This window comes from Mastacembelus armatus, chromosome 4, assembly GCF_900324485.2.
Source record: "Mastacembelus armatus chromosome 4, fMasArm1.2, whole genome shotgun sequence".
Classification (NCBI taxonomy): Eukaryota; Metazoa; Chordata; class Actinopteri; order Synbranchiformes; family Mastacembelidae; genus Mastacembelus; species Mastacembelus armatus.
Genome location: NC_046636.1, coordinates 4,676,940 through 4,689,475, shown reverse-complemented (window position 1 = coordinate 4,689,475; position 12,536 = coordinate 4,676,940). Strand labels below are relative to the sequence as shown.

General features: G+C 41.4%; 1 protein-coding gene across 1 annotated transcript in view; it reads left to right on the top strand.

Moving 5' to 3' along the window:
• Positions 1–1,890: 1,890 nt before the first annotated feature.
• LOC113139966 (discs large homolog 1-like protein) overlaps positions 1,891–12,536 on the top strand; it is an 83,295-nt gene continuing 72,649 nt past the window's right edge. The window contains exons 1-4 of the mRNA XM_026323623.1: positions 1,891–2,196; positions 3,191–3,361; positions 5,171–6,014; positions 6,449–6,545. Coding sequence (XP_026179408.1) covers positions 2,178–2,196; positions 3,191–3,361; positions 5,171–6,014; positions 6,449–6,545 — 1,131 coding nt within the window. The 5' untranslated portion in view covers positions 1,891–2,177. The remainder of the gene's footprint in view (positions 2,197–3,190; positions 3,362–5,170; positions 6,015–6,448; positions 6,546–12,536) is intronic.

Sequence of the window (12,536 nt, the reverse complement as noted above, 5' to 3'; positions counted from 1 at the left end):
CTTTAGTAAGCGCCACCAACCTGTCATGTCAGGCTTTGATTCAGTCACAATCAATTCCATTAAATCACATTACTGTGTTAATGATTACATCCTGCAGTATTCCCATTTAATGTTAGGAACTAAAAATGGCCAACTAAAAAATACTCCATTACAAGTTAAAGTTGCTGACTGAACTATTTTCCCTGTGTGTCTTGTACCATTCCCCACTGCTCACTGGCGTCGGTGCTCTCTGTAGAACAAGTCTACATACTGTGGAACAGGCTAACAATTAACAATACAGGGTAACAGTACACACACACACACACTCACTAATGCATGCACTGATGAAAGCAGAATGATGTCCCTTTGTTCCCTTTCCTTTTTAGTCTGTCATTTACACAAAATGATACTTCTGTATGCTGACTGACCAGCCCTCTTACACAATCATGCAGACATTTCTCCCCACGCTGACTAACATTATGCTGGAATCACTGAGTGCAAGAGTATTTGTGTGTAAGAGTTACAGAGTTTTTGTGCACCCACCAAAGCAGTCAATACGCTCTTGTGACTGGGTCAACATCAATACCAGAGAATGAGTCCATGACCTGCATTCAGCTGCTGTCTATGTGTGTGGTTTGTGTGTAGCTTATGATTATGCAGACATGTGTCTCTACAGTCACTCTGCTTTCTACAAAGACATTCACTGTCAAACATACTTTGATTTTCTCATTTCATTGTTTTACTCTGATGTGCCAAGAAATGTCTCTTGCTCTTCCTTAATATTTAAGGAAATCCACAGTTAGCTGTATTTCCCAGAGTTCAAGCAAGATCAATACAGTTTTCTTTCTGTTCAGTACATAGATGTGTTTAGCACTGAGGAGGATCATGAAAAGTAAAAGGTCCAAATGTGACTTATTTAGCCTACACTGTGTATTCTGTGTGTTCAACTCTACCGTGGCTTCATCACTCACGTTTTGTCACACATGGGGTCAAACCACCTCATCCAACAAAACACACTCCATATCAACCTCTGACAAAAAAAAAATCTAACCAGAGCTGAGCTATAACAGGATATAGTGCAAGGTCTTTTATCTCATTGTTTGAGTTGGTGTCACTAATGCTGTGGCTTGTAATAAAGGAGGAAAATTACACAAGTTCGATTGTAATTATATCAATTTGGCTCCTATCACTAGATGGAAGAGGCCCACCTTTATTTCTAGGTCCACCCACACTATGATTTCTGGCTCCACCTGTGACTCGACTTGTATTATAGAAACAGAAATTGAGACCTTTCAGAAGTAGCAGTTAGCTTAGTGTGTTTGAGCTTGTCCACTTACTGATGACCATGCAGGATCTGGGCCCAGTACCTGCACAGTATCTCACAAGTACCAACAGCTGGGCGAATTACACCTGTGAATTTTTACCAACCCTACATACCCTGTAGCATTATGCTTTATCGTACTTTATGAATCATATCCCTACAGGTCAACACTGAACTTTGTCAGTAAATGTATGACAACTCCTTTAGCAGCAACACCCCCACAGTATCTGCCAACCCAGTGCTCAGAGTTAAATGGATTAGATGTAGGCCCAGTAGAGACACTGGAACAAACCAGGCTTTTATCCACAATAAACCTGTTTAACATGACAATGCCACCAACATACACAAGCTGCTTATGAAGACAGCCTCTCAGACCTGCCTCAATGCTTTATTGAAGTGAGTGCATGAATGTGTGTGTGCGTGTGCGCGCGCGTGCACGTGTGTGTGTGTGTGTGTGTGTGTGTGTCTTCTTTTAGGTGTGTTTCTCCCACGGGGCTGCCTAAGAACCGGTCAGACAGTGTTTTGAGTCACCTGAATGAAGAACTGGAGAACTAGTTTTACCAAAGAGAGAGATTTAAAGTGAAAGACAAGTAGAGCGAAAACAAAACAAAACAGCTCTAGTTCCAGCTGCGGGTACTAAGTCCACACGGTGCCTGTCAACGTGTGGCAGTTTCTCCTCTGAAAGTTTGCTCGGACTTTTAAACCTCTTATTGTTTTTTTACTGTGAAGAGAAGACTGGCTTTTATATCAGACCGCAGCGGTGTCACTTTGCTGGCCCAGTTTGGAGGCAGGCTGTCCCGGGACAGACGCACACATCTGTAATAACACACAGACTGTGACAGCAGCCCCGGGGAGCAGGACTGTGCGGTCACCCACTATGCCACTGCGACAGAAAGGTAAGTATCACGCTTTCTGCTCATTCCCCGTCTTTATTTCCACCTGGTTCCCGACATGGATTTTATTTTGCTAATAACGTCGAATAAACTTCGTTACCTTATTTAAATGAAATAGAGGTTTCATGTTGAATTGTTGACTGGAACCTGTAGACAGTAACTTACGGGCTTTTACTTCAGACCTCGCGGTTAATTGGACATAGAAGCTGTTTCCAAGGCAGGACTTGATTAATCTGACGTTAGTGTTTCTGGGTCGCAGTCTGAAATAAAGAGGGAATTCATATGCAGGTTTTCTGATACTTTAGTTTGTTGCACCCTTTGTCCAAAGATTATCAGCCAATAATTCAGGTAACATATGAAGACAGGTCCGCCATGCTTTATGCATTTGTAGATACCTAAATAATAATTGAATACCCATAATCCTGACTGCCATTAACGCTGATAGTTTCAACGACGCACATTTAAACACCGACACATTCTCTTAGAGTTGGATGGGATCAGTCAGTGCTTCCGGTTTGATCAGCTGTTCAGAGCCTGAAAGCTGTTTTTTTTTCACTCCACAGATTCTTTGGCCCTTATGTCTTTCTGCTGCACAGCAACACAATACAAGGCATTTAGTCATCTAGTAGTAGAGCAAAGAGCAGCTCTGTTCCTTTGTAATGGAGAGAAGTGTGAGTTTAGAGTAAACGTGCACCTACTTCCACTTTTTAAACAATCGGTGCATCCATGTAAAAACGTATGAATGAATGAAGAGCTGATGTACATTGATATGGAGATGAGGTATGTTAGCTCCTGAGTCCACAGCCTGGTGTTTATTAACTTCACACTAATAAAAACACTGAGTTTAGTTTTTAATAATCCACTGTTAAACAAAGACTTAATGGACAGAGTCTAATGTCCTTGCTACATATTTAAAAGCGACTGGAGAATTTTGCCTTTCCTTGTGAATAGTTATAAGGAAAAAAGTTTCAGTTTTACCTTTGTGTGTTGTATTCAGATGCTCAGCGAGCCCTGGAGCTTCTCCAGCAGTACCGGGCCAAACTAAACCAAAGACAGCAGAACCAGAATCTGACCAAACAAGGCCCCGTGGAGGAAGACCAGCAGCTGCAGCAGTCTCTGGACAGAGTCATCAGTGTCTTCCAAAGTCAGCTCTTCAGTGCTCTGCTTGGTAAGAAGATGAAGATATTTTGGGGATGTGTTCTGTGTTTTGATGCAGGTTTTACCTATATTTTCATATTACTGAAGTTTGAGCTATTAAAAAATGGATTGAGGTAGGGGTGTCCAACTATCCCTGCCCTTGCAGCTTCTGAATACAGGCTGAATACAGGTAATCAGCAGTGGGAAGGGCAGGGATCATGGCCCTTTACGGCTGGAGTTTGACATCACTGGGGGGTCACGTTAACACTATCACAAGCCTCTTCCCCTAGTGGTGTCTGCCCACGCAACTTTCTACCATGCATGCAGATAGACTCATGTAGAGTAACTGGGGCGTTTTTTGTAAAAAGAGTCTCTCTAGTTTCTCTAGTTTCTAGATTACATGTTAAAAAGAACCCAAAGAACTGAAAATGTCTGCCTGGGTAGATACCAAGTTTTGTGTGCATAGGTTGAACTGACCCCTTGACTTGGTCTTCAGAACAAGTGCTACTGCACTGTTTATCTTACATTATTGTCAAGTATCATGTCTTTAAAATCAATGTGTCTGTCAGGAAAGATGCTGTGTGTATGGGGCTGTATATGAAGGCTGGAAGCAAGGAGCTGTTTGTGTGTGACAGCAGGCTTGTAGGTCAGCAGAGAGAGGCCCTTCTTCCTCAGGAGAAGATGTGCACTGTTTGCTATCTACAGGATATTTGGCCTGGCCTTATCACATGACTGTTCCCTAGAAAATGTAGGTGCAACATGGTGTGTCACAGAAAACACGGGGCCCTTTGAAGCACATTGGCACAATTTTAAAGAATGTGTAGCGTGTACAAATTCCTGCCCAGAGTTTAAATTCTGTGTCTGACTAGTTACATGACAACAAACTGGTTCTTAGTGCAATGTCCTTTGCACCACGCCCACAACTTGAGTCCTTACAGTGACATTTCACTGTTTTGTGCGTGCGTGCACGAATGTTTGCTTTTCACTAACACGAGACTCAGTTCCTGTTTTGAACGTGGCTTTGACCTTTAACCCAGCTGTCTCTGGTGTTAAAGTTGTATCTGCAGACAGTGTTGTTTTTCTTATTTCTTCTTCCTAATGATCCTTGATTTCATCTAAGACATTTCACTTCACCTGCAGGACTTCATCTCTAGTGTCATATATTTGAATATTGGTGTGACTCTGTTACTTGCTGCCATTTTTGCTGTATCGTACTTTTAAATTCCCTGCGTAGACTTTACTCTTCTCCTTATCTTTTCACACATCCCTTAAAACATCTGTATTCCATACTCTCTTCCCATATACCTCTGTTTTATTTTTTATCTGTTCTATCAGTGTACTCACTTATAAAAATGTGGAGTAAACTATTTTGCAGGGAACACTGGATTTTTAGAAACTGCTGTTCTGTATACAAGTGGTAACAGTATCTCTATGCTACCACTAGAGGTCATCAGTGTATTAACATAAGCACACAGACAGGTGTTTCCTCTGGATGTTCTACCTGTGCCCTGCTCTCTGAAAGGGACTTTTATGTTGCTTTCATCTGAATCATAAAATGACAAAACCATAAAAACAGTTTTCTATTACATTTGAAATTATCTATTAATGACTAATAATTGTTTTTGATTATTTTGATTATTAAACTTGGAGATACATTTTTTTTAGTTTGCTGATATTTGTTAATTAATTTGTTTTCATTTTTTTGTTTCACACACATGTCATTTATAAAGCCAGGCATTTGGTTATTCATGCATTCACAAAGTCATAATTATTTATTTACTAATCAACTACACCCTTGATTTTTTTATTTTGCTTCTAATCTTTTCATTTCTACCTCCAGATATCCAGGAGTATTATGAGTTTACCATCCTCGCAGACAGCAAGTGTTCTGCTGACCAGACAGATGGTCCAGGGAACCTCCCTGCCTCCTGTAACCTACCAGCAGAGACCTCATCCCAGCCACAGGACTCCACTGGTCCCCTGAGCCCTCAGGCTTCTGGAGTACCATCTGAGCCAAAGCCCTTATCCCCCAAACCCAGATCAATCAAGTCCCCCGCCCCTCCAATCCCATCTGGAATATCTGTGAAAAAACCATCTTCCCCTACAACACAGTCCAGTACACCTCAGTCAGAGCCAGCCAAGGTCAAGTACCGTGCTCCTCCTGCTCCTGTTGAGACTGGAGCTTCAAAACCCCTGGCAGCAGAGACTTCAAAGCCCTCTTCTCCTATTGCCACCACATCCCCCAGAGTCCCAGCAAATGGTGTAGAAACTGCCAGCGGTTCAATAAAAACACCTACTGTGTCACTGAATGGAACAAAGCAACATCTTACTGCCAGCAACTCTGGTGTTTATTCAGACGTCAATACACAAAACCTTCCAGCCTCTCCTGACCTCAGTCTAGTGACTGTCACAGCCCTTGTCTCTAGCACAGTCCAAGGCCTTGTGCCACCAACCACTCCAGACAAACTCCCCCCCAATAACAACCCTCCCAGCACCAGCCCAAGTCTCAACAGAGTCACAGATGCTACAGTTAACTCTACAGTTCCTACAGCCAGCAAGGACACAGGATTAGGCAAAGTCACTCCCAGCACGAGTTTGCCCAACCCCAGCCAAGGAAAATTTACCTTCAGCATCCGCAGCGCCACAGGTCCTCCAGAACCTTCGAATAAAGGACCCCATCTGAGGTAGTTCCAACAAATCAGCCTATAGTTATTCTTAGATTACATTATCATAGTAGACCTTGCAACTAGTAGTTAACATTTTAAATTAAGTCTTATGTGATTAACCAGCTCAACTGCTGTACTGTATTTATACTAGACTAATGTCTTCCATTTGTTTCCATCAAAACAAACACAGACACACACACACAAATACACATTTACTGGGTTTAAGACAACAAACGTGGATTAGCTCAAAACTTCAATTGATGTTCAGCCATTGATAGAATGGTATAACATGCTCTTGTTTTCTAAAATGTTTCAGATTTTTATTTTTCATTCAAAACTCCAGAATGACACAAAATTATTATAAATTCTTCCAGCAAAATTAAAGAAATTCTAAAGAAATTCACCTGACAGTTCACCTTCGGACACATTCTCACCCTGATCTCTGTTCCTAGTCCAACCAGCCCTGGACCAGTAAAAGTCACTTCCACTACCACCAGCCATGGTCCAGCCAGCCCCAGGCCAGGTACAAGCCCAGTGACTGCCAACAAGGTAAGACATGTCTGGTTGTTTTTTGTTGGAGCTGAGCCAGAGGTAACCTGCAGGAAATTTCTCTACAGTTAATCGGAGAGTGTATATAATATAAATAATACATGCTGCCTCTTCCAGATGTGGATATTCTTAGTTGTTTTCAAGCTTGAGGTTACAGCAGTGCCTTTATGGAAAAGATGTTTTCCCTCTTTAGCCCAAGAGAAACAAATTTTAAATGAAAGTATTGTCTGTGTTATCTGCTTGTGCCTGGCAGAGCTTGTCAGGTTTGCTTCTGTTATTGATACAGTATTTACAGTATGGCGATATATGGATATGGTGGCAGAGATTTCCTACTAGTTCACATAGTTGTAATAGCATGGTGAGATTCAGATTTTCTTTGCATCTCAGGTTTTGGTAATAATAGCTTTGTATTTTCTTTAACTGTGTCACAGCTTGTTTTGTGTCTGTCTCTTGGTTGTGTTCATTTAGTGTGTAACACTGTCTTTTCATTTGTGGGTGTAGCTTCTGAAGCTAATACAGAAGAGATATTGTCATAGTTCTTGGAGCTATGACTTTAAATTACATTTACATTACATTTTGTGTCATATCTCACATATCACTGCTATTACATGAAATTGTCATAACTCTAAAAAAAATGGTGACAACTTGTCTTCTTTAAACTAGGAGACTGAAAATTCTGCTGGTGGCTGTAGAGACCAGAATTAATGGAAGCTGGATTATTAAACATTGGCTTACATTGCATTACATAATAGGAGAAGGCTAATTATTTTAGTTCAGTAGCATTCACTGCCTTGTAGATTCAGCAGAACGAGCACAGTAGTGGGTTCATGTAACAGCATTTATCTTGTTCTTTTGCCTTGTTGGTGTTGTTGAACTACTGCCTGACACTGTTTAAAGTGTTGATCATTCACATCTTAGGAAATTGTGCTGATATAGACTTGCTTTGTTTTTATATGGTGCTGTATCTGCACAGTATCTGGCTTGTTAGCTGCTAAGTGCCCCACTGTGGTCACCAGCTACTCACTAACTGTGTCTGTCAGCTATGTAGTGTGGGGCAGGTGGTGGACAATGGGTTTTCACTGAAAACAATTGCTTACTCCTGCATAAAATGACTCTATGAGCACGGTGAGAGAAAACCAGGTAACAGAGTAGAACTGTGGGCATGAGAGCTACACAATGAACTGAAACTCACTATAAAACCTTGTAAAGAGTTTGGTTTGGTTAATGAGGTTGGTTAATCACTACATCATCATTTGATACACTGTTATTGTAAAAGTATTAATTATAGCTGCTTCATTAATTCACTCAATAGCATTGGGTTAAACATTAAACTGTGGTGGTTCATTTTGTTCTCTTCTATGGAAATGTAAAAGAATTTGTTTTGTTTCTGTATCAGACAAAAAGGAGATCTCACCACATATTAAGTGACTGAAACGTATTTTACCTAAAATCACTTAACATGTTGTTACTGAATGTTTTTTTAATGAATAGTATTAGTAGTCTTAACTAGTCCGTGGACCTAATAATGTTTATTTGCACAGTCCAGTGGAGACAGACTGACAGCTGTCTGTTGGCGACAGTGAACATCAGGGGAGACTATCAACAATGAGAGCAGGGTGAGGAGAGGGTGGCACTGGACAGAAGTAGAGCAAGGCAGAGACAAATGTGACTGTGATGTGTTTGTTTTATGGAAGAGATGTGTGTAGAAACATGGATCTGCGGTTCCGTCCATCTTCTATCTCAATTGTGCTGATTTATGAGATGTAAAGTATATTGTACTTTTTCAAATCCAACATGAATTAATGTTTATTCTTGAGTGAGTGAAGTCCCTTCTCTGCATGAAGCTTCAGGGTGCATGTGGAGCTTAGACTTCACCAATACCTACAGTCAAAGTTGAAAGTAGAGCATCTATTGCTATATGGCTGCTACTGTTCACTCAGTCTAACCCCCCCACTTCTGCCAAACAGAGACTGACCTGATAAAACAGCAGAGTGCTGTGTATGTGTGTAGTATATATATTTGTGTGTGTGCTTATGTGTATGTATAAACGTCTGTCTGTGTGAGTGTTTGCGTGTGCATCCATGTGTATGCGTTTTTGCCCCTGTCTCTGTATGTTTGCCTGTCAGTTTTTGTGTGCTGGTTGTGTTCTGTGTGTGTAGATCCATATTCTGAGCCATGAACTCTTTGAGGTTAAAATGTGGCTACCAGAAACGAAGACAGCAGCTGGAAAACAAGAGGGCAGGTAGAGGTGCACAGGACAGCTGCCATGTTTCTAAGTCGGCCGCTATTTTAGCAGGGAAGTCTTGTCTGGCTTCTGCTGAAAGGACAGGTGGAGGGGACAGGGAGGAAAGGGAGGAGAGAGAGTTTGAGGGATGAAAGGAGAGGATGAGAAGGAGGAGACACAGGCGGACAGACAGCAGAAGGATGTCACCAACAGCAACAAGCAGCTGAGTGGTGGAACGGAAAAGTTGCAGCTGGGAGATGTTTTGTTGAAAGTTTGCCAGTTGGACTGCTGAGGATGGACTGCATCTGTATCCTCACTACCAAGGTGAGACACAGGAAGAGAGCAGGTTAGAGTAGAGCAGATAAACAGATCAGGACAAGACAACAGGGTGTAAAAGGGTGGACATACAGCTTTTGTTCATAGGTAAGTTATCAAGATTTAGTGATCAGTGTTCCTCATGATGGCATTCATTACTGTAACCTCCTTGATTTTTAAGTTGAAATTGTGTGTTGGACGTGCCAGATGATCTGACATGATCTTTCTGGTTATGAACTGTAATCAGGAAAGCAGGGTTTGTAATAGAAGAGTCAGGAGGAGACCTGCCGTCTTTGGGGATACCACTTAACAAATCAAGATGAACTGTTTCACAATAAACTGCAGGCTTAGTAAATGACAGGAAACTGAACGTGTCTGCTCACAATTAGCCATATCAATTGGGAACAGGTTAGTTATTGTGCAGATGTGTGAATGTACAGAGTATGAGGGGATATCTTAGAGGAACCGGCTGTGCTCTAGTGAAGCAACTCTAATGGGAATGCCAAGCTGTTGCTCAGCTGTTGGTCTGACAACATGTGATATCCAAAGAGACATGAAACTGGGTTGATAGGACACACCCGTCACAAGAAGAGCTGTCTGACTGACTGGCTGGCTGTGTAGGTAGCCGACTGACTGGTCACAAGGCAGGACAGACTGTTTGGCTTAAAAACTAGGCTAGCAAAATTAAACACATACGTTATGCACATATGTGCATGCTCAGAAATGAATGCCTCATTTAAAGCAGCAGAACCAATGTGAGCTAAGATACATCACAGTTCTTACGAGTGATGAGGAGGTGTAGAGTGTGGATGGAGACTTGAACTGATAAAGGTGCTTTCATTAGAGCAGAATCACAAACAGTACCATAAGTTGTAAAGGCCATGGTGGGTTTGGGACACACTAGTTATATGTTGCATCTTTTATAGCTTGTCTAAAGGCAAAAGTTCTCAAAGCTTTTAAAAAAACACAACTCAAAGATGCAGCTGACAAGCCTGCTGTGTTAAGCCACTACATGGTTCTGTGTTTATGTGTGTGGGTTCATGTGATGCAAATTCTGTTCTGTCTAAGTCTGTGAGGGTTCACGTGGTCCCCTCTGTGGTGCAGCCCAATAATTGTGACCACATTGGCTGTCCTCCCTACAAGCATGCTCTTAGTATGACTGTATTCTCTATCACTGACCCTCTATCATTGACCCTGTTTGTATTAAGCAGTTTGCATGCTGTGTATTCTGATTTTTGCTCTTTTATGTTGTTCAGTCAAAGTAAAGGAGCATTCACAGTGTCACACCTGACTTGCCAATCACTGCGAGAAGTGTTCATGCTTGCCTTAATTCTTAGTTTGGTTGACCCACATTGTCTGCATGCAGTACACTTTAATACACACACAAATAAGTCTGCAGGTATTTGGCAGCTATACAAAGAGACTGCAGCATCTCACATTCATCTACTTAATCTTATTTATCTCATTAAGATAATGGATTAGAAATCAGAGTGTTCCCTCAGCTCAAGATCTTTGCTGGAAAATGTTTCAGTACATCATCCTGTGCGATTTCAGGGTCGCTTTCACTGACCCTGTGTGCATTTGGAGGAAATTGAAGAACATATTAAAAGGACTATGCAAGGACTATGTTTCCACAAAAATCAGACTGAGGTTTATTCTTTAGAAAGTAGGACAGACTGAATGATGTTTGATAGATGAAGGATGGTTAGTATCTGCGGTGTGGCAAAGGCTTCAGAGGGAATTGCCAATGTGTTGGACTGGTGAGATAGATCAAGAGAGAGAGAGAAGAACAAATAGAAAAAGGAGAAAAGGCAGCTGGGGTTAGTGGGGGTATGAAAAAATGAAAGCAGATTATGACTGGAAGTGGTGTATTTGAGGTGTGTCCCTGCTCCTGAACTTTAAAGTATTTTGTAAGTTTATTAGAGATGTGTTTGGTTACATTAACACAATAATTTAATAAGTGGCGATGCACCTACTGTGTGTATAAGAATTACAGACAGGGATCCAACCAGCAAGCACAGGGACCTCAAACCATAATGGTAAAATTGAATTTAGCACAATGGTCATGGATGCGAAACAATCAGGGGGTTTAATAGGAGACAAAGCATTAATGTTTGCACTGGTGAATGATGGAGAAATGTTGTTACTTGAGATGCATGTCAGGTCAAGTGTAATTTCTAATCATATGAAGTCACATTACTAATACAAAATATATGTGAATGTGATGTAAAGGGATGTAACTTTTTCTTCTTAAATCCTTCACATTACATGTATCCCCTTGGCACTGCTGCTGAACTTACATTTGGTGGGATCTGTGCTTGTGGAGGTTTGTTGTCAAACATAGAGTATGTGGATTTTTGTATCAGTACTCTTCCCTCTATTATGCCCAATCCTCTTTATCTCTCTGATATATCCAGCCTTAAATCCCACTCCAGTTTTAGCAACGTCTGATTGTTGTTGGGTTTTACTGAGAGTTACTGACCTCTCATGCTGCAAGAGCGCAAAAGTCTCTCCTAAGAGGCTTACCTTAGGCTCCTAATAGACTTTATGGAGGTGGAGCTATTTCAGGATGGACAAAGAGCAGGAAACAGATGAAAAATGAGTGAGATAAATAGAGAGAGACACACACACAATAAGAGAGGGAAGGAGACAGAAAAAGTCTCAGTGTTCCTATTTTGTGTGGAATATTTCACTTGCTTTCCCCAGAAAACTCCACGCTGCATCATTTCAGCGATCCATTTCTGCGCAATTGTCCAGCTGGCATTCCAATGTAACTGTGAGGAGGGGTCACAGCAGACAAACTGATCCACGGAGGAGGCATGAGTGGAGTGGAGAAGAGGGAAAGAACTTCCCAAGCAGCTGTAGGACTACTGAGCCCAGGGCTATTTATATACCGTAGGTCTAAATGTAGGACTGCTGTAACAGGTTAGCTCACTTGATTAGACCTTCAGTCAAAGTTTAAAAATCCTCTCTGTTCTGTACGGTCCACACCTATTGTGCAGAAGTGGACTAAGTCTGTAAGCATACTGATAGGCCTGACTCTGGGCCAGCAAGAGGACTACATGTGAAGATGGATTTTCAGAGCTCTGCACCTTCAATAAGTGTAATGTATCTCCACTTATTTTAATTACAATCTTCTGACTCTGAGGCTAAATCACCTTCTGTAATGAATGACTAGTAGGTCATTACCTGTGTGCTAATGCTTTGTGTAGAACTCCAGCTTGCTGTGTTTTGTGTTAACTCTGTATTTTCACAAGCACAAACTAGGTAGGTTTTAAAACAATCATAGGCCTGCATATACAGAGTACCTGCAACATGTGCCTTGATACAAATATGCACTGAAGAAGGAAACAATTTTTTTTTTGCATAAAACCTTGTTTCTCATTTTCCATCACAGCACTTAGCCAGTATCAGCCTGTTTTAGGAACATACATGTGTATTACATCCTTCTA